General features: G+C 44.4%; 1 protein-coding gene across 1 annotated transcript; it reads right to left on the reverse strand.

The window, feature by feature from the left end:
* Positions 1-2,216: 2,216 nt before the first annotated feature.
* Positions 2,217-13,660, reverse strand: LOC124616318 (formin-like protein 16). Its single transcript, XM_047144624.1, has 2 exons — positions 13,645-13,660; positions 2,217-2,608 (listed from the first exon to the last, which is right to left on the reverse strand). The coding sequence occupies exons 1-2, from the start codon at positions 13,658-13,660 to the stop codon at positions 2,217-2,219; spliced, it is 408 nt and encodes a 135-aa protein (XP_047000580.1).
* Between the last annotated feature and the right edge of the window lie 12,619 nt (positions 13,661-26,279).

Raw genomic sequence — 26,279 nt, forward strand, 5'->3', positions numbered from 1 at the left:
CTGCCATAGGTCGAACGGATATCAACTGCGTTTTTTAAAATTGGAACCCCCATTTTTATTGCATATTAGTGTAGTACATAAATAAATATGAATGTTTTAGTTGGACCATATTTTTCGCTTTGTGATAGATGGCGCTGTAATAGTCACAAAGGTATAAGTACGTGGTATCACGTAGCATTCCGCCAGGGCGGACGGTGTGCTTCGTGATACATTGCCAGTATTAAAATGGACCGTTTACCAATTGCGGAAAAGGTCGATATCGTGTTGATGTATGGCTATTGTGATCAAAATGCCCAACGGGCGTGTGCTATGTATGCTGCTCCTTATCCTGGACGACATCATCCAAGTATCCGGATCGTTCGCCGGATAGTTATGCTATTTAAGGAACCAGGAAGCGTTGAGCCACATGTGAAGCGTCAACCACGACCTGCAACAAATGATGATACCAAGTAGGTGTTTTAGCTGCTGTCGTGGCTAATCCGCACATCAGTAGCAGACAAATTGCGCGAGAATCGGGAATCTCAAAAACGTCGGCGTTGAGAATGCTACATCAACATCGATTGCACCCGTACCATATTTCTATACACCAGGAATTGCATGACGACGGCAGGGCGTGGTGGCCGTGCGGGTCTAGGCGCTACAGTCTGGAACCGCGTGACCGCTACGGTCGCAGGTTCGAATCCCGCCTCGAGCATGGATGTGTGTGATGTCCTTAGGATAGTTAGGTTTAAGTAGTTCTAAGTTCTAGGGGAATGATGACCTCAGAAGTTAAGTCCCGTAGTGCTCAGAGCCATTTGAACCATTTTTTTGCATGACGACGACTTTGAACGACGTGTACAGTTCTGCCACCGGACACAAGAGAAATTACGGGACGTTGACAGAATTATTGCACGCGTTATGTTTAGCGTTGAAGCGTCATTCACCAACAGCGGTAACGTAAACCGGCATAATATGCACTATTGGGCAATGGAAAATCATCCACGATGGCTGCGACAAGTGGAACATCAGCGACCTTGGCGGGTTAATGTATGCTGCGGCATTATGGGAGGAAGGATAATTGGCCCCCATTTTATCGATGGAAATCTAAATGGTGCAATGTATGCTGATTTCCTACGTAATGTTCTACCGACGTTACTACAAAATGTTTCACTGCATGACAGAATGGCGATGTACTTCCAACATGGTGGATGTCCGGCACATAGCTCGCGTGCGGTTGATGCGGTATTGAATAGCATATTTCATGACAGGTGGATTGGTCGTCGAATCACCATACCATGGCCCGTACGTTCACCGGATCTGATGTCCCCGGATTTCTTTCTGTGGGGAAAGTTGAAGGATATTTGCTATCGTGATCCACCGACAACTCCTGACAACATGCGTCAGCGCATTCTCGATTTTCATGTGTGAACATCACGGAAGGCGAACTACTCGCTGGTAAGAGATATGTCGTTACACGTATTGCCAAATGCATTGAGGTTGGCGGACGTCATTTAGAGCATTTAATGCATTAATGTTGTATTTACAGGTCATCACGCTGTAACAGCATGTGTTATCAGAAATGATAAGTTCACAAAGGTACATGTATCACATTGGAAGAACTGAAATAAAACGTTCAAACGTACCTACGTTCTGTATTTTAATTTAAAGAACCTACCTGTTACCAACTGTTGGTCTAAAATTGTGAGCCATGTGTGTGTGACTATTACAGCGCCATCTATCACAAAGCGAAAAAAGTGATCCAACTGAAACATTCATATTTCTTTACGTACTACACGAATATGTAATAAAAAGTGGATTTTCTTATTTAAAAAAAAACGCAGTTGATATCCGTTTGACCTATGACAGCGCCATCTACCGGGCCAACCATGGCGCCATCTGGTGTCCCCCTTCAAGCTAGACAAGTTTCGTTCTTTGTACTTTTTCCGTTTGACGCTTGTTTCGTGAGATGTTTGGCCTGGTCACGATCAGTGAACCATCCTATATGTCAGTGTGTGTGTATGTGTGAAATACATGTGACACATTAGTAGACGGGCGAAGCCAGGGGCCAAAAGCTAGTAACGAACAAAAATACAGCAACATAAAATCAATGGAAAAAAAGCAACCTTGTCATCTTCTGCGGGCACAGTACGTTGCGGAACGTTTTAAGCTTTGCTGCATATAGATGGTGTGAGACAAAGAGACTTTGGAGAGAACAGTGTATGTATAATGTAGGCAGGTTAGCGCCATATCGACAGCCGTGCGTCACAGGACATAGGTAAAGGCCTGCGGCAGCAGGGCAGGAAGGGTGTGTGGTGAGAGAGAGCGGGTGGAGGCGGGCAGAGGCGAGCGGAGGCGGGCGATGGCAAGCTGTGGCGGGCGGGGGCGAGCGGGGGCGGTCGTGGGCGGTCGGGAAGGCGGGCGCCCGCACCGAATGAGGCGCGGCCCGCCGCGGGCAGGGCGCGGCCGGGCCGACTGCCGGCTGGCTGGACACAGTGCGCTCCAGTGGGCCGGCGCGCCGGGTCGCGTTTGCGGCTCTGGCGGCCAGAAATTCTGGGGCCGTGGCGTGGCCCGCCCGACAGCGAGCAATTAACAGGCCACCCCGGCTGCGCCCCGCCGCATACTATTCCCACTGACGGAACAGCGGGCGCGCCACCTCATCTAAACGGCGAGCGAAAGTTTCACCTCCCAGTGGGTTCACTGCATGTGGTGGTCTCTGTTCTTTCACTGCGGTGGCATGTCCCTCTTCAGAGTTCACATGCTATCACTGTGCACCATAGAATGGCTCAAATGGCTCTGAGCACTATGCGACTTAACTTCTGAGGTCATCAGTCGCCTAGAACTTAGAACTAATTAAACCTAACTAACCTAAGGACATCACACACATCCATGGCCGAGGCAGGATTGGAACCTGCGACCGTAGCGGTCACGCGGTTCCAGACTGAAGCGCCTTTAACCGCACGGCCACACCGGCCGTCGTGCACCATAGAATAACATGCTATGAGCCCATTTGACAGGCACACCGCTGAATCTGCCATTGTGAACTACGGAGGTGGTGCTAGTGGAGAGATTGTAACATTTCTTTCCTTCAATCATTTGGATGGTATCTGTGCAGGAATTCGTTCACTCTTAAACATGCACTGATGTGCCAAAACATTCTGACCACTCACCACTGAGAGACTGGCATTCAGGGCACATGACATAGAAATGACGAAATTCTGGTATACCTCCTAATACCATATTCAACCACCTTCTGCCTCGTCTAGTGCAGCAACTCCATGTCGCATTGGCTCAACAGCTGATCGGAAGTCCCCTGCAGAAATACTGAGCCATGCTGCCTCTACACTGCCCATAACTGCGAAAGTGTTGCCAGTGCATATTTCGTGCAAGAACTGATCTCTCGACTATGTCCCACGTATGTTCGATGGGATTGATTTCGAGTGACCTTGGTGGCTAAGCGATTCGCTCAAATTGTTCATACAAATCGTGAAAAATGTGGCCCAATTTCGTGACACATCGTTACTTGGGAACATGAAGTCCATGAATGGCTTACAAATGGTCTCCAAGTAGCCAAACATAATCATTTCCTGTCAATGGTCGTTTCCGTTGGACCAGAGGACCCGGTCCATTCCATTTAAACAGAGCCCACACCATTATGGAGCCACCACTAGCTTGCATAGTGCCTTGTTGACAATTTCAGTTCACGACTTCGTGGAGCCTGCCCCACACTCGAACGCTACCATCGGCTCTTACCAATTGAAATCGGGACTCATCTGACCAGGCTACGGTTTTCCATTCCTCAGTGGTCAAACCACTATGATCATGAACCAAGAAAAGGCCTAGCAGGTGATGTCGTGCTGTTAGGAAGTTATTTTTGGTATCAGATACAAACGAGTGTATTTGACCCAAAATGCTAGACCGAAACAATGATACAAATACCAAGATGACACGAGAGAACCAGAATGCCCACAATTAATTCCTAATATCAAAAGATAACATCATAGCTCACAGTGTGCGCAGGAAACCGTTCCCCAAGCAGACTTGCTTCTTTCAGCGATCAGTTAGTAGATAGTCAAGTTCCGAAACATTGTGATGGCACTGCTAACTCTCCGCAGGTGAGGCCACACCTCTCAGCAATGTTCGGTCGAAGTGGAGCGCGCACACATCCTCACTCAACATGATCCACCAACTACTAATGCTACGAGCCAGCCCTGTTACGTACCAAGTCGAGAACGGGCATAGCCTGAGTTGACAGAATTCGTGGGATACTTCCTATTGTCGTGTCGGAAATCCTTTTGCCCGGTACAGTGAAGCAACTCGACGTGACATGGACTCAATAAGTCGCTGGAGGTCCCCTGCAGAATAATTCAACCATACTGCCTCTACAGCTGTCAACAATTCTGGATGTGTTGCCAGTGCACAATTTTTTGCACGAACTGACCTGTCGATTACGTCCCAAAAATGTTCGATGGGATTCATTTCGGTCGATCTTCATGACCAAATCATTCGCTCGCACTGTCCAGAATGTTTTCAAACCAGTTGCAAATAATCGTTGCCCAGTGACAAGGCGCAAGTCATCCATAAAAATTCCATCGTAATGGACGGAGTCCATTAATTGGTACAAATGGTTTCAAGCCGCCATTAAGGCAGTAATCTATGTTTTATGGTATTGAAGAAAATAAATACAATTAAAAGTATAAAAGGAGCATCAGGTGTGTAGAGTTCATAACTCTTAATCATTTCAAAGGAAATATTCAGTGATTATAAAGACGCAAGTCGTTCGGAAGTGTTGTGTGGTTTGATGGTGCGAATCTGCAGTTTTACACGGTTTTGGGATTCGTCGAGAATATTTCTCCAAAGCCCTAAATAATTTCACGTAATAAAGTTGGACGCCACATTCCATGCACGACACAGCATAGTGCTTGGCTGTACCGATCGATTTCCGTAGAGCGATAAATTATTTTTAGCGATTCCAAATGGAGAAGTTCCACCAAGGAAAGTCAACGAGATCTTCTACTGCGAAACGCATATGGTATTGCCGTATTTTTTAACTTACGGAGAACAGTAAGCAAAATAGACTTCATAACCACCGCAAACATAATTAAAAGGACTCAACTTAAATAAAAGGAACAAACAGTGAAAATGAATCGCTAAATCAAACCATAAATAAAATCAATTAATAATAATACGCTCATTAAATAAAAGAGAGAATAAAAATAAGAAATTTAAACCAGTCAGTGATCGGTCCAATTCGACCAGAAGATCCATTCCATTCCATGCAAATACAGCTCGTACCGCTAACGAGCAAAGACTAGCTTGCACATTGCCTTGTTGACAATTTGGGGCCACGGCTTGGTGGAGTCTTCGCGGCACTCGAACCCTACCATCAGCTCTTACCAGCTGAATTCGGCACTCATCTGACGAGGCCTCGGTTTTCCAGTCTTCTATGGTCCAACTACTAGAAGTCATCAGCCCCGGGCACGCACTGCAGGCTATGTCGTACTGTTGGCAAAGGCAGTCGCGGAGGTCGTCTGCTACCGTCGCCCATCAACACCAAATTTCACAGAACTGTCCTGACGGATGCGTTCGTCGTACGTCCCACACTGATATCTGCCGTTATTGCATGCGGTGGTGCTTGTCTGTTAGCACTGACAGCTCTACAGAAACCCCACTGCTCTCAGTCGTTAAGTGAATTCCATCAGCCATTGCGTTGTAGTGAGAGTTAACGACTCAAAATTTGGTAAATAAATAAATGTCGTGTGACTAGGGCCTCCCGTCATGTAGACCGTTCGCCGGTTGAAAATCTTTTGATCTGACGCCACTTCGGTGACTTGCGCATCTATGGGGATGAAATGATGATGATTAGGACAACACAAAACCTAGTCCCTGAGCGGAGAAAATCTCCGACCCAGCAGGGAATCGAACCCGGGTCCTTAGGACTCAAAATCTGGTATTCTCGGCACTCTCTTGACACTGTGGTCTCTGAGTATCGAATTACCGAAATGGAATGTCCCATGCGTCTAACTGCTACTACCATTTCGCGTTCAAAGTCTGTTAATTCCCGTCTTGCGGCCATAACATTCGTTCATGCCCGTATCTCTGTCCCATGATTTTGGTCACCCAAGTTGTGTATCCCGTCTGAGTCTGCTCATGAGCACACTCTCAGGGCCCAGCGTCCTCTCATCTCGCAACAATGAGCCAGAGACGAACCTAGAGCAAATACAACCGGTAACAGCAAAAATATCGCGCGTACGGCACACGGGGCACCATCATAAACCACTACGACTTCATTGCCTTTAAATTCAAGTGTCATCTCTGTTCGTCTCGTGGCAGGGTTCTTTCCGTTTCCTTCTTTACCATAGTGTAGCAGTTCTTTCTACGTATGGTTCGAGTTTCATCGAGGTATGATGCATGGTAGTGATATGTCATGGAAATTACTTTCGTCCCCAAGATTGGCACACCAGCATATCTTACTCACCAAAATTACGAATGTCCTGGCTAAAATCGTCTGCATCGTGAATACCCTAAGTGTGCATCTGAGCTAGTGGATCTTAGGTGGAACGATGCAGTGGTGAATTTAAGAATACCATTACAGTGGAAGACTTCAAAAAATGCAGATAATACAAATTGTGAGCCATCGTCCAACAATATGTTACGTGGAGCAGCTGTAGGTATACGAAGCTTAATGGGGGAGGAATTATTAGTCTGCATTTCTCTGCTTCTTAATAGTACTCCATTTTTTGCATTTAGGCAATGGCACAAAATATAGTATGTGCTGATGCCAGGGTCTGCTGTTTTGCACACATACTCTGGCCAGATGTATTATATCGACGGCAGTACCAACTGAAGCATATCCTGATGTGTTGCTTGGGCTACTGTTTGGGATGTTATGGAAGACTATACCATAAGCTGATTTGAATGAATACTGTTTCCTGTCAGTAAAATGTATTGAAGATCATGCGTAGGTGGGAGAGAGCATCGGCGTTGGCATGTTGAGTGGCGGGGCGCTAGGGTACATGGTAAAGGTAGTTGATATACGGAGGTCACAGTGACATGCATGCCCGAAAGAACAGACATCATTCGTAAAAAATATATGTACACCGGACTGTGTTATAATATTTTAGAGCGGTGCACAACATATCTGAACCCTTATGGGCATACAGGTAGTCTGCGAGCAAGTTGTCTATGGATATGGCGCGGTACTCTGTAGTTCGCGTCGTACTGAAATTTGAGTTCGACTGGAGATATGTTCGGATGGCTGAGGCAGTTAAGGTGACAGTTCGTTTCAAATGGGAAACCTAGGCTCGACACCCGGTCGTGAAAAATATTCATCTGTCGCGTTGGATTCGCTCAGTACTCCACTACAGCTAAATGTCGTATATTTCTTTCGTCATGTATTGTGTACAACTGCAGATTCAATCATTGGTGTCTGCATGTCCGAATGAAAAGACATCACCCACATATAAAAAAATAATTTTACAACTTTTCACAAAACTGATCTCTATCATCATAGTAAGCAACGAATACAAGAAGAAACTGGCAAAAAGTAGACAATTTCAATCACATTGGAATTTCAATCACTTTGGAATATAATTTTAAATTTTTTTCACAAAAATAACCTTTGTCATCGGAGTAAGCAAAGAATACAAGAAGAAACTGGCAAACAATAAACAGTCAATTGCTGTAAAGTTTTGGTTTCACTTTGTAACCATTGAGACATACATTCATCAATCACCTTTATTTCCCGACATGTATGTGAAAGCAACGTCGCATGTTTCCTAAATTCAGTAGCACAGCTCGAAACTTCCATGAACTCATAACGCCTAAAACAAATTTTAATCCTAAATAACAAGGAAAATGGGCATAAAATTTGGTAAGTTTACTTCAAAAGTACATACTGCTCCATTTGTTTCATTTCGAAACCACTCATAACAGTAGTAGTATAAACTGAAATTTATCTTACACTAACTTTAGATACAAGTGGTTCACTGTCAAAGATCTCCTCAATATTATCACTATAAAATTATCACTATAAAAAAACACGTCACAATCCTGTACAATCATGTACCACGATCTCTTACTTAGAGCGCTATTAAGTGACTGCTGCAACACACTGGATTCCTAGGAGTATCTCAGTGTACCACTAGATGCCACTATCTTGCAGTAGCAACGGAGGTCTCGTGCAAAAGACACTGGTATTCAAAAACTGTAATAAAATTGTGGTGTCAGGTGGAAACCACTGGTACTCAGAGGGTTAAGGGACCAACTGTTCAATAATTGTGATTAAATGCTTCTGTCTGGGCCATGATCATTGGTTAATAACCGTTTTTCAAAGAGTTGTAGTTGGCTGTCCTATGTTTTTAGGTGAATCACCGGCTGCCATTCGTGATAAAAGGAATTTTGCTGATCACGTAAATGATTTTACTACTTCCCTTACCATTACCCGTTCGACCCACCTGTATTTTCTCCAGAGATAACAACGCACATGCAGTATTAAGGCTGATTTAATGAAGGTAATGACCAAATTGAGAAATGTACGATACAGCAAAACCTATTGCAACGTCCAATACGTTACCTCCCCTGGTGTGCACAATTAGACCCCCGTAATCCGTTGTGGCAAAACCCACACTAATTCGTTATGCCATTATTCATTCAATAAAACGAGAATACGAACCAATTAATGTGACGTACCCAGAGGCGCACGTATTTGTCAATATTTGCACGAAAATTAAACCCTTCTGTTCGATGTCCGTGCTTAAATTCTTATTGTCCCCAACGCTAGTTAAAGAAAACCACACGAACCTTTGATGTAGCGACTCTGCACAGGATTTTTCCAGTACTTGAAATCCATTAGATAGGCCCACCTTTCAGCACTGCCTCACGTACATTTAAATACAATAACTTTTCTTCCAGTTATGTTAGACAATAGTCCGAAGTCTTGGTCACAAAATAATAATAATCAGTGGCAGCATAGAATGATATTGTCTGTCTTCCTTATGTATATGGTTTTCGTGAAAATATAACTTCATAAAAGCAATGAGGAGTAGAGTTGATGGTGATCTCATTAGAGATTATATCGCTACAATCTTCTGTTAAAAACTGAGTAACACCGTATTAATTCCTTTTTTTTTCACGGATAGTGACCGTGACTCTGCTTACCACTCATTATTCTTCTTGTATAGAATCGGACATTATCAGGATTTATTTCCTTTGAATTTAAAGTCAGTTTTACAAATGACATGCACTGAATGTATTCCCCACAAACACCTTAGAAACTTAGCATATAGTTACATAACACTATCCTGAACCTTATTACTTCCGCTAGAAGACTGGTACTCTACTGTACTGCGGGACGCTAAAACTCTCTCGCCGGCCGCACGCAACATTGTCGACCCGCACTCCAGAATTTTTAGACACAGAATTGTCAGGCATGTCATGCATCTATCAGATGTTGCAGGAAAGTAAAAAGATGAAATAAACAATTACGTTTTTGGCAAAATCATACTGAAAGTTAAGCCTGGCTTTTCACAAACAGCTCGCCCGGTTAGCCGTGTGGCCTATCGCAATGCTTTCCGGGCGGGAAGGCGTGCCAGTCCCCAGCACGAATCGGCCCAGCGTACTAGGGTCGAGGTCCGGTGTGCCGGCCACCCTGTGGATGTTTTTTGGCTTGAGTCTGGAACCACGTGACCGCTACGGTCACAGGTTCGAATGCTGCCTCGGGAATGGATGTGTGTGATGTCCTTAGGTTAGGTAGGTTTAAGCAGTTCTGAGTTCTAGGGGACTGATGACCTCAGATGTCAAGTCCCATTGCCATTTGAACCATTTTCACAAACATCTCACAACTGAAGTTGCATTACTCACAATTCATTCACAAACACTGAGATTTAAACAGCAAGCATTATATCACTTCATTAAACCATCATAAATGCCAATCATCAAATTACATATCATCAAATTACATACAGCTCTGTTAACAAATCATACAAGCATTACAAAGTGAAATATCTAACTGACCTTTTTATCAAAATGGTTTACGTACATTCTGGGGCTACTCAACAATTACAATTTATCAGCCAACTCATCTATAGTAAGGCACTGGCAGAAAAAGCAGAAATCATATTTATTTAACATCTTTACCTTGGTTGCTTGAAGAGTTCTGATTCCATGTTTAACAATACTGACGTACATACATTAATCTAACACTTGGTGACTTCACACAGCACACCACAAAAACTGCCTACTCCATCGTCTTTCCCCCACAGACAGCTACCGACAACTGTGCGCCCAGCATTCTCTTACTCCAACAAGGGAGTATCCTTGGCTCCGCTGTCGCGCAGTCAGCGATCCGCATAATCGATCCTGTCAGAGACGTTCATCGTTTATAACACACTAGTTTCATTTTAATTTATTAATATTATTATCTTATACTGGTGTCTCATACAAGTGTGCCCCAGTATACTCCTTTCAGATTCTTCCTGTAGTGAATCCAGTGCTTTAACAACTGTGCCATCTCAGTCCATATTATGAAAATAGGCCCACCAACTTGCAATTACCCTGTACAACTCCCACTGGCATTTCATTAGTTGTACCTGGGTAAGAGGCACAAGAATTAGGTAATGAATTCTTCAGATTCTGAAAACGATGAACGTGAGCCTTCGCTTTAACACTGCTGGTCTAGAAATTTTGTCAAACCTTAAACATTCTGAACAACGCATCACATATCCCTTTTAGTAGTACATGTCCAATACGTAATCGAAGATACGTTACTTCACTGAATCTTGAAACAAATTGCGACTAATCCAATGTTGAGGTCTATACTTTGATCAGAAGCTTTTTGTTGGTACTGTTGTAATTTGAGATTTAGTTCTTTGTACTTTCTCTGTGTGCACACTGTGATGATTAATTCGTACACGTTTAAACTCTGTGGCTAACTTAGACGTTACCTAAAACGTCAGCTTTCAGAAGGTTTTCCACAGTACCGTCCGAACGTCGTAGTAACCCTTCGCCTTTGCTGTAAGACTAGCACCTCCCGCACAATGGTTACAGAGGAGAGTTTGGCCTCTCCGATTTATCTAATCCAGTACTGAGAGCGATGTTCAACTTGTCAAGTGCAACCTATTGAACTGGATGGTGAGTAGGAAGTAGGAGGAATGGAACATGTGGTTCAAGCAGCGGCAGACAGTCATTAATGCAATGAAGAAAATGTTTGTGTTTATTGCAGTTTAGGGTTCACATTGAGACCCGCTGAGCCCCCCCCCCCCCCCCCCAGTCTCATTAGCAACAGGGTCGGGCGGCGTTAAGTTATCGGAAATTACTCGTAGGAAACGAACAGTGGTATTACGGGGGCGAAAGTCAAATACTAGAGTGTGAGTGATTGGGGGGGGGGGGGGGGCTCAGGCGCAAGTTGCAAAAGGAGAAGGGGAAAAAGACCAATCCATCCGGCTAGGAGTCGACCTAAAACATAAGAGAGACAGAGGTTGACAGCTTAAAGTAGGAACAATACGCATTCTAGTGTGTCTCTCTGCTCGCAGACGCAGGATCCAGTTACATTATTGCAGCATGCAATTACGTTAATTGCCGGCCGCGGTGGTCTCGCGGTTCTAGGCGCGCAGTCCGGAACCGCGTGACTGCTACGGTCGCAGGTTCGAATCCTGCCTCGGGCATGGATGTGTGTGATGTCCTCAGGTTAGTTAGGTTTAAGTAGTTCTAAGTTCTAGGGGACTGATGACCACAGCTGTTAAGTCCCATAGTGCTCAGAGCCATTTGAACCATTTTTTTGAGCCAATTACGTTAATTTAGGATGCTGTTACATTTTTAAAACAATAATTAGCGATGCTGCATCTTCGTACGGGGTGTGTACTGACCTTGGACTTTGGTTTATCGATTCAACAAATGGTTCAAATGGCTCTAAGCGTTAAGGGACCGAACATCTGAGGTCATCAGTGCTCTAGACTTAGAACTACTTAAACCTAACTAATCTAATGATATCACACACATCCATGCCCGAGGCAGTATTCGAACCTGTGACCATAGCAGCAGCGCATTTCCGGACTGAAGCGCCTAGAACCGCTCGGCCACATCCGCCGGCTATCGATTCAACACTCATGGAAAGGCACATATAGCTGGCTAGACGACTGGCTACTGAACATAAAATCTCAACGACGGCTAAAAGGATAATATGTATTAATTTGTATGAGTCCACGTTGCGACTGGCAACTGCAGCTGTATGATACCGACCATAGACTTACACTCCATACAGGAGGAATAATATGAAATTTCACTACCAACGGTGAGGCTACGCGCGAGCGTCATAATTGACAAGGGCAGATACGTGGAGTCAAATAAATCTTTTCATTCCACGTAATATGGCGTCGTGAACAGTGTTGCCTCCGAATTTTTGATGTGGAAACACAAGTTATTAACATTCTAGATCTCCCCTACATATCTGCAGCTCTCTGTCTGTAGACGGCCCCGCTTTGCAGCTTTCAACAAGGTGGTGTGTAGCATAAGTATGACTGTAAGTGAGAAACAGCGTGCTGTAATCGATTTTCAAATTCCATGAGTTCGTTCACACATGAGGCACCGTCTCCTTCAGCGTGACAATGCCAGACCACACACGACCGCTCCAGAATCTCTAACAATCTGAATCTCTTGGGTTCAGTGTCATCAATCATTCTCCATACAGTACCAACTAGGGCTCATCCGATTTTCATCTGTTTCCTGAACCTATATAGCACGTTACAGGACTTCACTTTGATAGTGATGAAGCGGTGCAAGCAGTGATGAGATTGTGGCTCCGTCAACGGGGTGAAACATTCTACAATGATGGTATCAACAAACAGGTTTCTAGTTGGGAGAAATACGTAGGTCGCCAGGGTGAGTATGTTGAGAAATAAATATGGAGACCTGACGAATAAAGATGTAAAATATTAATAACGTTTGTTTTACTTCAAAGGATTGATCAGTTTTCACATAAAAATTCGGATTCATTATTTTGCAGCACGCCTTCCTTTCTTCAGAAAATTCCACGTGTTTGGGTGCCTTGATTCAGTCCACAATTCCGTAGTTCGTTTGTTAGAGGAATATAGTCTATCTACGAGACAATTAGAAATATTTGTTTCTAGAAATTTAATAGCTAGTTGGTTTAGGAACTAATTTTTTCACAACAGGTTTCCAAATTAAGTTCAGGAAAAATGTTTGTAGCTGTTTCATGGGCTCTTTCCACATACAAATTGAGACCTTTCTTCCTCCATATCGCAGTTCTGTTAAGCATCAAATTTTCTGCAGTTTTCTTAATTATTTACGGATGAATACTGAATTTATTTATTTCTTAGGCGTTTCTTCTTCCAGCGTTTTCCAGGTAGATCAATAAAACAACTTTAACGAAACTAATTAGGCTCATCTTAATATAATTCGTTTCAAATCAATTCACGGTAGACTATCGACACTTTATAAATGTTTCCGTGATGTCAGACTACGCAGCAACAGACACGCGTATGGTTATCCCCCTGGAGGCAGGAAAACAAGCCAGAAGAAATGAGATGTATTGTGAACGATGTTTCTCGTTTCGTTCCCCCCGGCAGCGAGAAATGAGCTCCACAGCTGCGGAGTGACTGGCGTCTGGGCGTGCTTTCTTTTTACGTCCCCGCCGTTGCGTCGAGCACTCACCGGAATATGAACTCATTTTCCGCGGTCGGCCACTCGGCCGCCGGGAGTGTAGACGAAGAGATGGAGTCGCCCACGGCAAGCGAAGCACGCCTCTCCACATGGCAAGCTTTCATTCTCTCTTTCTCTCCCCTCTCTCTAGTATGTACGTGTGTTTGTGTGTGTGTGTGTGTGTGTGTGTGTGTTTGTGTGTGTAGGTCAACGGGTGACTGCAGGAGCAAAGGAGAGATATAAAGAGCAAAAACAGCAGAAGATGCGTTACTCTCACTCACATAGCACTCCGCCCAATACAACATTCCTGGTCCGATATCTCGGTTCTCTAAATCTACATCTACATCGATACTCCGCAGACCACATTACTATGCATGGCGGAGGTTACCAGTACCACTACTTATTTTTTCCTTTCCTGTTGCAGTTGCAAACGGAACGACCGAAAAACGACTGTTTATATGCCTCCGAATAAGCCATAATTTCTTGTATCTTATCTTCATGACCTTTACGCCTTACACGCAGTGTACACTATGTGATCAAACGTACCCGGACACCTGGCTGAAAATGACTTACAAGTTCGTGGCGCCCTCCATCGGTAATGCTGGAATTCAATATGGTGTTGGCCCACCCTTAGCCTCTATGACAGCTCCCATTCTCCCAGGCATACGTTCAATCAGGTGCTGAAAGGTTTCTCGGGGAATGGCAGCTCATCCTTCACGGAGTGCTGCACTAACGAGAGGTTCCGATGTCGGTCGGTGAGGCGTGGCATGAATTCGGCGTTCCAAAACATCCCAACGGTGTTCTACAGGATTCTAGTCAGACTCTGTGCAGGTCAGACTATTATAGGGATGTTACTGACGTGTAACAACTACGCCAAAGACCGTGCGCTATGATCAGGTGCTCGATCCTATTGAAAGATACAGTCGCCATCCCCGAATTGTTCTTCAACAGTGGGAAGCAAGAAGGTGCTTAAAACGTCAACGTCGGCCTGTGCTGTGATAGTACCACGCAAAACAACAAGGGGTGCAAGCCCCCTCCATGAAAAACACGACCACACCATAATACCACCGCCTCCGAATTTTACTGTTGGCAGATGAGTTTCGCTGGGCATTCGCCATACCCACACCCTGCCATCCGATTACATTATGTATCGTAATTCGTCACTCCACACAACGTTTTTCCACTGTTCAATCGTCCAATGTTTACGCTCCTTACACTAAACGAGGCGTCGTTTGGCATTTACCGGCGTTATGTGTGGCTTATGAGCAGCCGCTCGACTGTGAAATCCAAGTTTTCTCACCTCCCGCCTAACTGTCATAGTGCTTGCAGTAGATCCTGATGCAGTTTGGAATTTCTCTGTGATGGTCTGGATAGATGTCTGCCTATTACACATTACGATCCTCTTCAACTGTCAACGGTCTCTATCAGTCAACGGACGAGGTCGGCCTGTACTCTTTAGTGCTGAACTTGTCCCTTCACGTTCCCACTTCACTATTACATCGGAAACAGTGGACCTAGGGATGTTTAGGAAAGTGGAAATCTCGCGTACAGAAATATGACACAAGTGACACCCAATAACCTGACCATGTTCGAAGTCCGTGAGTTCCACGTAGAACTCCATTCTGCTCTCTCACGATGTCTAATGACTACTGAGGTCTCTGGTATGGAGTACCTGGCAGTAGGTGGCAGCACAATGCTCCTAATACGAATAATGTATGTTTTTGGGGGTGTCCGGATTCTTTTGATCACATAGTGTATTTTGGAGGCAACAGAACTCTTCTACAATCAGCTTCAAATGCCTCTTCTCTTTTTTCTCAATAGTGTTCCTAGAAAAAAACGCCGCCAGCCGTCCAGACACTTCCATTTGCGTTCCCGAAGTCTGCAAAGCATCTGCGTTTTTCCGAACCTACCAGTAACAAATCTAGCTGTCCGCCTCTGAACTGTTTCGATATCTTCCTTTAATCCGACCTGGTACGGCTCCAAAAAACACTAGCGTCCTATGTGCGGTCTCCTTCTCAGGCGAACCACACTTTCCTAGAATTCTCCCATTAAATCGAAATCGACCATCCGCCTTTCCTACCAAAGTCATCACATGCTTGTTCCATTTAATATCGCTTTGCAGCCTTACGCCCAGACATTTAAACGACGTGACTGGGTCAAGCGAGACGCAGCTAATACCGTATCCGAACATTATGCGTTTGTTTTTCATCCGCATTACATACATTTTTCTACATTAAAAGCTAGCTGTCATTTATAACACCAACTAGAAATTTTGTCTCGCTCACCTTGAATCCTCCTCTTCCTGTTGTTGTTGTTGTTGTGTGGTTCTGAGCCCGAAGACTGGCTTCATGCAGCTCTCCATGCTACTCTGTCCTGTTCAGGCCTATTCACCTCCGAGTAATACTGCAACTTACATCCTTCTGAATCACCTTACTGTATTCAGGTCTCGCGGTAGCGTTCACGCTTCCCGACCACGAGGTCCCGGAATCGATTACCAGCGGGGTCAGGCCGGCCGGTGTGGCCGTGAGGTTCTAGGCGCTTCAGCCTGGAACCGCGTGACCGCTACGGTCGCAGGTTCGAATCCTGCCTCGGGCATGGATGTGTGTGATGTCCTTAGGTTAGTTAGGTTTAAGTAGTTCTAAGTTCTAGGGGACTAATGACCACCGATGTTAAGTCCCATAGTGCTCAGAGCCATTTGAACCATTTGAACCTGCGGGGTCAGGGAGTTTCACTTGCCCCGAGATGACTAGGTGTTCTGTTGTCCTCATCATCAACATCATGATTCATGCCCATTGCGGTCGGAGGAAGGCAATGACCAACAACCTCCATCAAGAACTTACCTAGTACGGCGATCCGGGCCTCCTGCATCGTTCCCCTACGCTGTGCCAAAAAGCATGGGATTTCATTTCCATTACACTGTATTCATCTCTTGGTCTCCCTCTAGGATTTTTATTCCCCAGCCTCCGCTACCATCCAGTATCAAATTGGTGATTTCCTGATGTCTCAGAATGTGTCCTGTCAACTAATCCCTTCTTCTAGTGAGGTTCATTACGTGATCTACCCATTTCATCTTCAGCATTCTTCTGTAGCAGCACATTTCAAAAGATTCTATTCTCTTCTATCTAAACCGTTTACCGTCCGTGTTTCACTTCCGTACACGGCTACACTAAATTCAAATATTTCCCGAAAAGATTTCCTGACACTTAAATCTATACTTGATGTTAGCAAATTTCCCTTCCTCAGAAACGCTTTTCTTGCCATTGCCAGTCTACATTTTATATCCTCTCAGTTATTTTGCTGCCCAAATAGCAAAACTCTTCTCCCACTTCAAGTGTCTCATTTCCCTATCTGATTTCCACATCATCACCAGATTTAATTCCATTACATTCCTTATCGTCGTTTTGCTGTTGTTGACTTTTATCTTATATTATACTTTCAAGACACTACCTATTCCGTTCAGACGCTCTTCCTAGTCTTTTTCTGTCTCTGACAGAATTACAGTGTCATCGGCAGACCTCAGAGTACTTATTTCTTCTCCTCGACTTTAACTCCTACTACTAATTTTTCTTTTGTTTCTCTTACTGCTTACTTATTATACAGACTGAATAACATCGGGGATAGACTATAACCCTGTCTCACTCGCTTCTCAAACACTGCTTACCTTTCATGCCCCTCGATATTATAACTGCCATCTGGTTTCTGTACAAATTGTAAACAGCCTTTCGCTCCCTGTGTTTTAGCCCTGACACCTTCAGAATTTGAAAGAGAGTATTCCAGTCAACATTGTCAAAAGCTTTCTCTGAGTCTGCAAATGATATAAACGTAGGTTTGCCTTTCCTTAACCTATATTCTATGAGAAGTCGTAGGCTCAGTATTGCCTCGCGTGTTCCTGCATTTCTCCGGAATCTAGACTCATCTTCTCCGAGGTCGGCTTCCATGAGGTTTTCCATTTTCTGTAAGGAATGCGTGCTAGTATTTTGCTGCCGTGACTTATCCAACTGATAGTCTGGTAATTTTCACATCTGTCAGCACCTACTTTCTTTGGAATTATCATTATATTCTTCTTGAAGTCTGAGGGTATTCCTCATGTCTCATACATCTTGCTCTCCAGATGGAAGAGTTTTATCAGGGCTGGCTCTCCCAAGGCTATCAGTAGCTCTAACGGAATGTTTTCTACTCATGGGACCTAGTTTAGACTTAAGTCTTTCAGTGCTCTGTCACATTCTTCAAGCAGTATCGTATCTCCCATTTCATCTGCATCTACGCCGTCTTCCATTTCCATAATATTGTCCTCGAGTACATCTCCCTTGTACAGACTCTCTACAAATCTTCATTTACTGCAATTCTATATTTTCTCCTTTCAGCAGATAATTCCAATCTCTCTTTTGTTGCCCAAGGATTTCTACTAGCACTCATCTTTTTACCTACTTGGTCTTCTGCTGCCTTCACTCTTCCATCTCCGAAAACTACCCATTTTTCTTCTACTGTATTCTTTTCCCCTGGTCTTGTCAATCTTTCCCTAATGCTGCCTCTGAAACTCTCTACAACGTCTGGTTCTTTCAGTTTATCCAGGTCCCATCTCCTTAAATTCCTGTCTTTCTACAGTTTCTTCAGTTTTAATCCACAGTTCATAACTAATAAATTGTTGTCAGAGTCCACATTTGACCCTAGAAATATGTTACAGTTTAAAATCTGGTTCCGAAATCTCTTTCTTACCATTATATAATCAGTCTGAAACCTTACTGTGTCTCCAGGTCTCTTCCACGTATACAACCTTCTTTCATGATTCTTAAATCAAGTGTTATCTATGATTAAATTATGCTCTGTGCAAAATATTACCAGGCCACTTCGTCTTTCATTACTTTCCTCAGTCCATATTCACCTGCTGTTTTTCCTTCTCGTCCTTTTCATACTATCGAATTCCAGTCCCCCATCACTATTAAATTTTCTTCTCCCTTAAATATCTGAATAATTTATTTCATCTTGTCACACATTTCTTCAATCTCTTTCATCATCTACGGAGCTAGTTAGCATGTAAACTTGTAGTATGGTGTGGATGTGAGCTACATATCTATCTTGGCTACAGTAACACATTCACTATGTTGTTCATAGTAGCGTATGCGCTTTCCTAATTTTTATTCACAATTACACCTATTGCTACATTACCAGTATTTGATTTTGTATTTATAGCCCTGTATTCACCGGATCAGAAGCCCTGTGCGTCCTGCCACTGAACTTCACTAGCTCCCACAGTATGTTGTTTTAACCTATTCATTTACGTTTTAAAATTTTGTAACTTACCTGCCCGATTAAAGGATCTGACATTCCACGCTCCGAACCGCAGAACGTGAGTTTTGTTTCTCCTGATAACAACATCCTCCTGAGTAGTCCCCGCCCGGAGATCCGAATGGGGGACTATTTTAACTCTGGGATATTTTAGCCGAGAGGGTTCCATCATCTTTTAACCGTATGGAATATCTGCATTCCCTTGTGTAAAATTACGGCTGTAGTTTCCCTTGGCTTTCAGCAGTTTTCAGTAACAGCACACCAAGGCCGTACTGCTTGATGCTACAAGGCCAGATCAGTCAATCAACGAAACTATTAGCGCTGCAGCTACTAAAATGACTGCTGCCCCTCTTCAGGAACCACACGGGTGTCTGACCTCTGAACAGATACCACTCCGCTGTGGTTGCACTTACGTAATCCACAGGAAGCGTTAGCTCATAATAAATGACGTGCTGACGTGACCTGACCCAAAAAGCAGACCCTGCTCCCACGGGACGGCACTAAGAGCAGAATAAGAAGAAGAACTAGAGGAAGGAGAAGATACAAGAAAGAGACGAGATATTGAAGATAGATCACTGCTGTTTGTGTATGAGAAATCGGTTGGAAACTTTCCTCATGTCATCACGTTGTAGGTGTCGCCACCGGCGCCAACCTAGTGTTAATGCTCTGAAAAGCTAATCATTTGCATATCACAGCATCTTCGTCCTGTCGGTTAAATTTCGCGTCTGTAGCACGTCATCTTCACGTTGTAGCAATTTTAATGGCCAGTATTGTATATTGCCCATCTTGCTGAAGGCTGTGCCACTGCAGAAACGAATACAAATGTGGTTCATCTACATCTACATCTACATCTATACTCCGCGAGCCACCTTACGGTGTGTGGCGGAGGGTACTTATTGTACCACTATCTGATCCCCCCTTCCCTGTTCCATTCACGAATTGTGCGTGGGAAGAACGACTGCTTGTAAGTCTCCGTATCTGCTCTAATTTCTCGGATCTTTTCGTTGTGATCATTACGCGAGATATATGTGGGCGGTAGTAATATGTTGCCCATCTCTTCACGGAATGTGCTCTCTCGTAATTTCGATAATAAACCTCGCCGTATTGCGTAACGCCTTTCTTGAAGTGTCCGCCACTGGAACTTGTTCAGCATCTCCGTAACGCTCTCGCGCTGACTAAATGTCCCCATGACGAATCGCGCTGCTTTTCGCTGGATCATGTCTATCTCTTCTATTAATCCAACCTGGTAAGGGTCCCATACTGATGAGCAATACTCAAGAATCGGACGAACAAGCGTTTTGTAAGCCACTTCTTTCGCCGATGAGTCACATTTTCTTAGAATTCTTCCTATGAATCTCAACCTGGCGCCTGCTTTTCCCACTATTTGTTTTATGTGATCATTCCACTTCAGATCGCTCCGGATAGTAACTCCTAAGTATTTTACGGTCGTTACCGCTTCCAATGATTTACCACCTATGGCATAATCGTACTGGAATGGATTTCTGCCCCTATGTATGCGCATTATATTACATTTATCTACGTTTAGGGAAAGCTGCCAACTGTCGCACCATGCATTAATCCTCTGCAGGTCCTCCTGGAGTACGTACGAGTCTTCTGATGTTGCTACTTTCTTGTAGACAACCGTGTCATCTGCAAATAGCCTCACGGAGCTACCGATGTTGTCAACTAAGTCATTTATGTATATTGTAAACAATAAAGGTCCTATCACGCTTCCCTGCGGTACTCCCGAAATTACCTCTACACCTGCAGATTTTGAACCGTTAAGAATGACATGTTGTGTTCTTTCTTCTAGGAAATCCTAAATCCAATCACAAACCTGGTCCGATATTCCGTAAGCTCGTATTTTTTTCACTAAACGTAAGTGCGGAACCGTATCAAATGCCTTCCTGAAGTCCAGGAATACGGCATCAATCTGCTCGCCAGTGTCTACGGCACTGTGAATTTCTTGGGCAAATAGGGCGAGCTGAGTTTCACATGATCTCTGTTTGCGGAATCCATGTTGGTTATGATGAAGGAGATTTGTATTATCTAAGAACGTCATAATACGAGAACACAAAACATGTTCCATTATTCTACAACAGATTGACGTAAGCGAAATAGGCCTATAATTATTCGCATCTGATTTATGACCCTTCTTGAAAATGGGAACGACCTGCGCTTTCTTCCAGTCGCTAGGTACTTTACGTTCTTCCAGCGATCTACGATAAATTGCTGATAGAAAGGGGGCAAGTTCTTTAGCATAATCACTGTAGAATCTTAAGGGTATCTCGTCTGGTCCGGATGCTTTTCCGCTACTAAGTGATAGCAGTTGTTTTTCAATTCCGATATCGTTTATTTCAATATTTTCCATTTTGGCGTCCGTGCGACGTCTGAAATCAGGGACCGTGTTACGATTTTCCGCAGTGAAACAGTTTCGGAACACTGAATTCAGTATTTCTGCCTTTCTTCGGTCGTCCTCTGTTTCGGTGCCATCGTGGTCAACGAGTGACTGAATAGGGGATTTAGATCCGCTTACCGATTTTACATATGACCAAAACTTTTTAGGGTTCTTGTTTAGATTGTTTGCCAATGTTTTATGTTCGAATTCGTTGAATGCTTCTCTCATTGCTCTCTTTACGCTCTTTTTCGCTTCGTTCAGCTTTTCCTTATCAGCTATGATTCGACTACTCTTAAACCTATGATGAAGCTTTCTTTGTTTCCGTAGTACCTTTCGTACATGATTGTTATACCACGGTGGATCTTTCCCCTCGCTTTGGACCTTAGTCGGTACGAACTTATCTAAGGCGTACTGGACGAGTTTCTGAATTTTTTCCATTTTTGTTCCACATCCTCTTCCTCAGAAATGAACGTTTGATGGTGGTCACTCAGATATTCTGCGATTTGTGCCCTATCACTCTTGTTAAGCAAATATATTTTCCTTCCTTTCTTGGCATTTCTTATTACACTTGTAGTCATTGATGCAACCACTGACTTATGATCACTGATACCCTCTTCTACATTCACGGAGTCGAAAAGTTCCGGTCTATTTGTTGCTATGAGGTCTAAAACGTTAGCTTCACGAGTTGGTTCTCTAACTATCTGCTCGAAGTAATTCTCGGACAAGGCAGTCAGGATAATGTCACAAGAGTCTCTGTCCCTGGCTCCAGTTCTGATTGTGTGACTATCCCATTCTATACCTGGTAGATTGAAGTCTCCCCCTATTACAATAGTATGATCACGAAACTTCTTCACGACGTTCTGCAGGTTCTCTCTGAGGCGCTCAACTACTACGGTTGCTGATGCAGGTGGTCTATAGAAGCATCCGACTATCATATCTGACCCACCTTTGATACTTAACTTAACCCAGATTATTTCACATTCGCATTCGCTAATAACTTCACTGGATATTATTGAATTCTTTACTGCTATAAATACTCCTCCACCATTGGCGTTTATCCTGTCCTTGCGGTATATATTCCATTCTGTGTCTAGGATTTCGTTACTGTTCACTTCCGGTTTTAACCAACTTTCCGTTCCTAATACTATATGCGCACTATTTCCTTCAATAAGAGATACTAATTCAGGAACCTTGCCCTGGATACTCCTGCAGTTTACCAATATTACGTTAACTTTTCCTGTTTTTGGTCTCTGAGGACGGACGTTCTTTATCAACGATGATAATGTCCTCTCTGGTAAGCCGTCAGGTATTTTATCGTTTCGCCCAAGGGGGGGTCGCTCTAACCTAAAAAACCCCCGTGTGCACGCCACACGTACTCTGCTACCTTAGTAGCTGCTTCCGGTGTGTAGTGCACGCCTGACCTGTCTAGGGGGGCCCTACAGTTCTCCACCCAATAACGGAGGTCGATGAATTTGGAACCATTATAGTCGCAGAGTCGTCTGAGCCTCTGGTTTAGACCCTCCACACGGCTCCAAACCAGAGGACCGCGATCGACTCTGGGCACTATGCTGCAGATATTAAGCTCAGCTTGCACTCCGCGTGCGATGCTGGTTGTCTTCACCAAATCAGCCAGCCGCCGGAAGGAACCAAGGATGGCCTCAGAACCCAAGCGGCAGGCGTCATTCGTTCCGACATGTGCTACTATCTGCAGCCAGTCACACCCAGTGCGTTCAATAGCTGCCGGAAGGGCCTCCTCCACATTACGGACGAGACCCCCCGGCAAGCACACCGAGTGCACACTGGCATTCTTCCCCGACCTACCCGCTATTTTCCTGAGGGGCTCCATAACCCGCCTAACGTTGGAGCTCCCTATAACTAATAGGCCCGCCCTCTGTGACTGTCGGGACCTTGCCGGAGAATCGGCCACTGGCCCAACAGGCGAGGCATCCTGTGGTGGCTCGGAAACGATGTCATCACCACTAGGAAGCACCCCGTACCTGTTGGAAAGGGGTAAGGCAGCTGCCACGCGGCCAGATCCCACCTTCGCCTTTCGGCCAGGCACGCGCGAGCCCACCACTGTCCGCCATTCACCCTGGAGTGATGGCTGACCGGTAAGATGCTCACTGCCGGAAGACGCAGCGACATCAGGGGTTCCATGCGATTCCAAGGCCACCGAAGTAGGCATAGGTCTCACCACAGTTGCCCCAACGCCACTACGAGCCGACGCCTGCGCCTCGAGCTCGATGAGCCTAACAGACAAAGCCTCCACCTGCCCCCGAAGAGTGGCCAATTCTCCTTGCGTCCGCTCACAACAACCACAGTCCCTACACATGACTATGTTTACCCTACTCTATACGGTGACAAATTCCCAAGATAATCTTCTGATGAGCTACTCTGATAATCAAGAAACACTCACTGAAATACGAGCCGCGAAAACTACGCTAGGTTTTCCCAGAAAAACTATTTAAAAGCTAAGCGCAGCAAATAAGTACAAAAACGCTTTATACAAACAGGACGATGGACGATGGCACAACACCATACTTTCGTCACAGTGTGCGCGAACATCTGACGCGGAAAATTCAGGACCGCTGGACTGGTCGGGGGTCCCCACACCTTGGCCTGCTCGTTTCCCAGGCCTCAATCTCCTAGAGTTTTGGTTATGGGAACACTTGGAGGAATTCGTCCACGCCATCTCAATCAAAAACGTGCAGACTCTATAGGGTCGCGTCTTGAATGCGTGCCATCAGGTACATGAACAACCGAGTATATTTCAAGGGGTGCATCGTTCCTTACGCCAGAGGGCAGATGGGTGCATTGTCATGAATGGACACGATGTTGTACACCTCCGGTAAACACTTATTTACCGTAGAAAGTATGCATTTCCGGACCCATATTTATTGGAGTTATGTCACAAAGTATGCCTTTACGGACCGACGTTTGTTGGACTTAATTTTCTTGTTTCGATGAGTGCTGCTACCTCCCCAAGTATTTGATAGCTTTTTAAACTCTCTGTATATGCTAATTGACACACCTCACCGTAATTTTTATGTAAAATGCATGTATTCTTATTTCTAATTATATAGTCTGCAGAAAAATCCAGTTTTCATTGCAAACAAATATCCTTGTTTAGCGATCTTTCCTAAAAGATTATTAACGAGGTTGTATAAGTAAAAAAATAAGAATTAAACTTTTTAAAAATTTTCTATTTTACTTTTTGACTTAAAGGGTCATAAAAAATTCATCTTTGCTTATAAATTGAGTTCCAGCGGGATTCGAACCCACGCCCCGCCACATGTCTGAAAGCACTCTACCCCGTAGCTACGTTGCTTGTAAAACGAACATCACCTTAGCTTAGCTTATTAATAATGGTAAAAACTTCAAAGACGACTTTCTCGAGGATTTCGATGATTTCACAAGTCACCTTTCTCTTGATTCCGCATGCTATGCCGGCCAGTGTGGCCGAGCGGTTCTTGGCGCTTCAGTCTGGAACCGCTCGACTGCTACGGTCGCAGGTTCGAATCGTGCCTTGGGCATGAATGTGTATGATGTCCTTAAGTTAGTTAGGTTTAAGTAGTTCTAAGTTCTAGAGGACTGATGACCTCAGATGCTAAGTCCCATAGTGCTCAGAGCCATTTGAACCACTTGAACCGCGGTTATTTGCGTTTGTCGCGTTTTGTGCTATTTGCCCGTGCCAGTCTCTAATGGTGTTCGGGCACCCTGCTCTCCCGAGGATTGTCCCGCATGTGAAGTTATTTCTCTTCCGTGACCCGCTTCGGGTCCCATTGTTGTCTAGAATAGCGACATTTTTGTCGACACGACAGTTTCGCGACCTTATCGTCCGTTTCAGGTAGCAATATAAAGTACTACCAGTGACTAATGCATAGTGTTTTCCTGCTATGACCGATTATTCCGTCAAGATCCACTTGGATCAACGTTCCTCTCTTTTGTCATTTTATTGGAGAAGCCAAAGGTCCACGTCTAGACAGTGTCGATATATCTCGTGTAAACAACATGTTGGTATATGTCTTGTATTGACAGCTCATTCACTCAGAAGACTAAAGATATTCAGATATAAACCGAATAGATCAATAAATATTTTTCACTATCTGCATCACCTATACATCTGCGAGAGTCTGTATGCTTAGTATTAAAGGGAACAAAAAATAAGGGGAAAAGGTTTATGTAACAAAATAGAGCTTTACAGTAAAATAAAAACAAAACGAACGGGACCTGTTTAAAAGTACACGTTTGTAAAGTCAAAATCTGCTGCCCGGTATCTTCCAGAACCGCGTTGTCCAGCTTCATGCGTTGACACGTGCTTGGGCCCTCCGTAACATGTCCGTCCACACGGTGGTCGAGACGTTCCTGTCAGTCTTCTCCAACACTTCGGCGGTGACCCACCTGAGATCATCCAGCGTAGCGGCCTAGATGGCGCTGTGGTTAGCGCACTGGACTTGGATTCCGGGGGAGGACTTTTCAAATCCGCGTCTGCCCATCCTGATTTACATTTTCCCTGATTTCCCCAGTTTGGTCCATTTAAATGCCGGGATGGTTCCGTTGAAAAGGGTATTTCCGATTCCCTTCCCCTTTCCTGAATCATTTTGATCTTGTACTCCGTGTTGAATGACTTCGATATCGATAGGACATTAAACCCTAATCTTTCTTCCTTCCTTTTCCAGGGTGTTTCAGAGGGAGTCCGCTTCCAATTAATTTGCGTGAAGATGACTCGGAAGCTTCAGATGACGGTAGTAGGATCCGGTGAAATAAGTAAATAAATAAATTTGTCCAAATAAAGCTCTCTTCATCCTGTAGGTCCCCTTTCCTTTCTTGGCTCCGGGGGGATGGAACGAGACATTGTAACCAGGTATTGGAAAGCCACCTCTGCCTTCTTTGCCCCCAACCCTCCTCTTGGGCTTCAAGAGGATTCCTGAGACGACACGCTATAAGCATCACCTGGTTCCAA

This window comes from Schistocerca americana, chromosome 5, assembly GCF_021461395.2.
Source record: "Schistocerca americana isolate TAMUIC-IGC-003095 chromosome 5, iqSchAmer2.1, whole genome shotgun sequence".
Taxonomy (NCBI): Eukaryota; Metazoa; Arthropoda; class Insecta; order Orthoptera; family Acrididae; genus Schistocerca; species Schistocerca americana.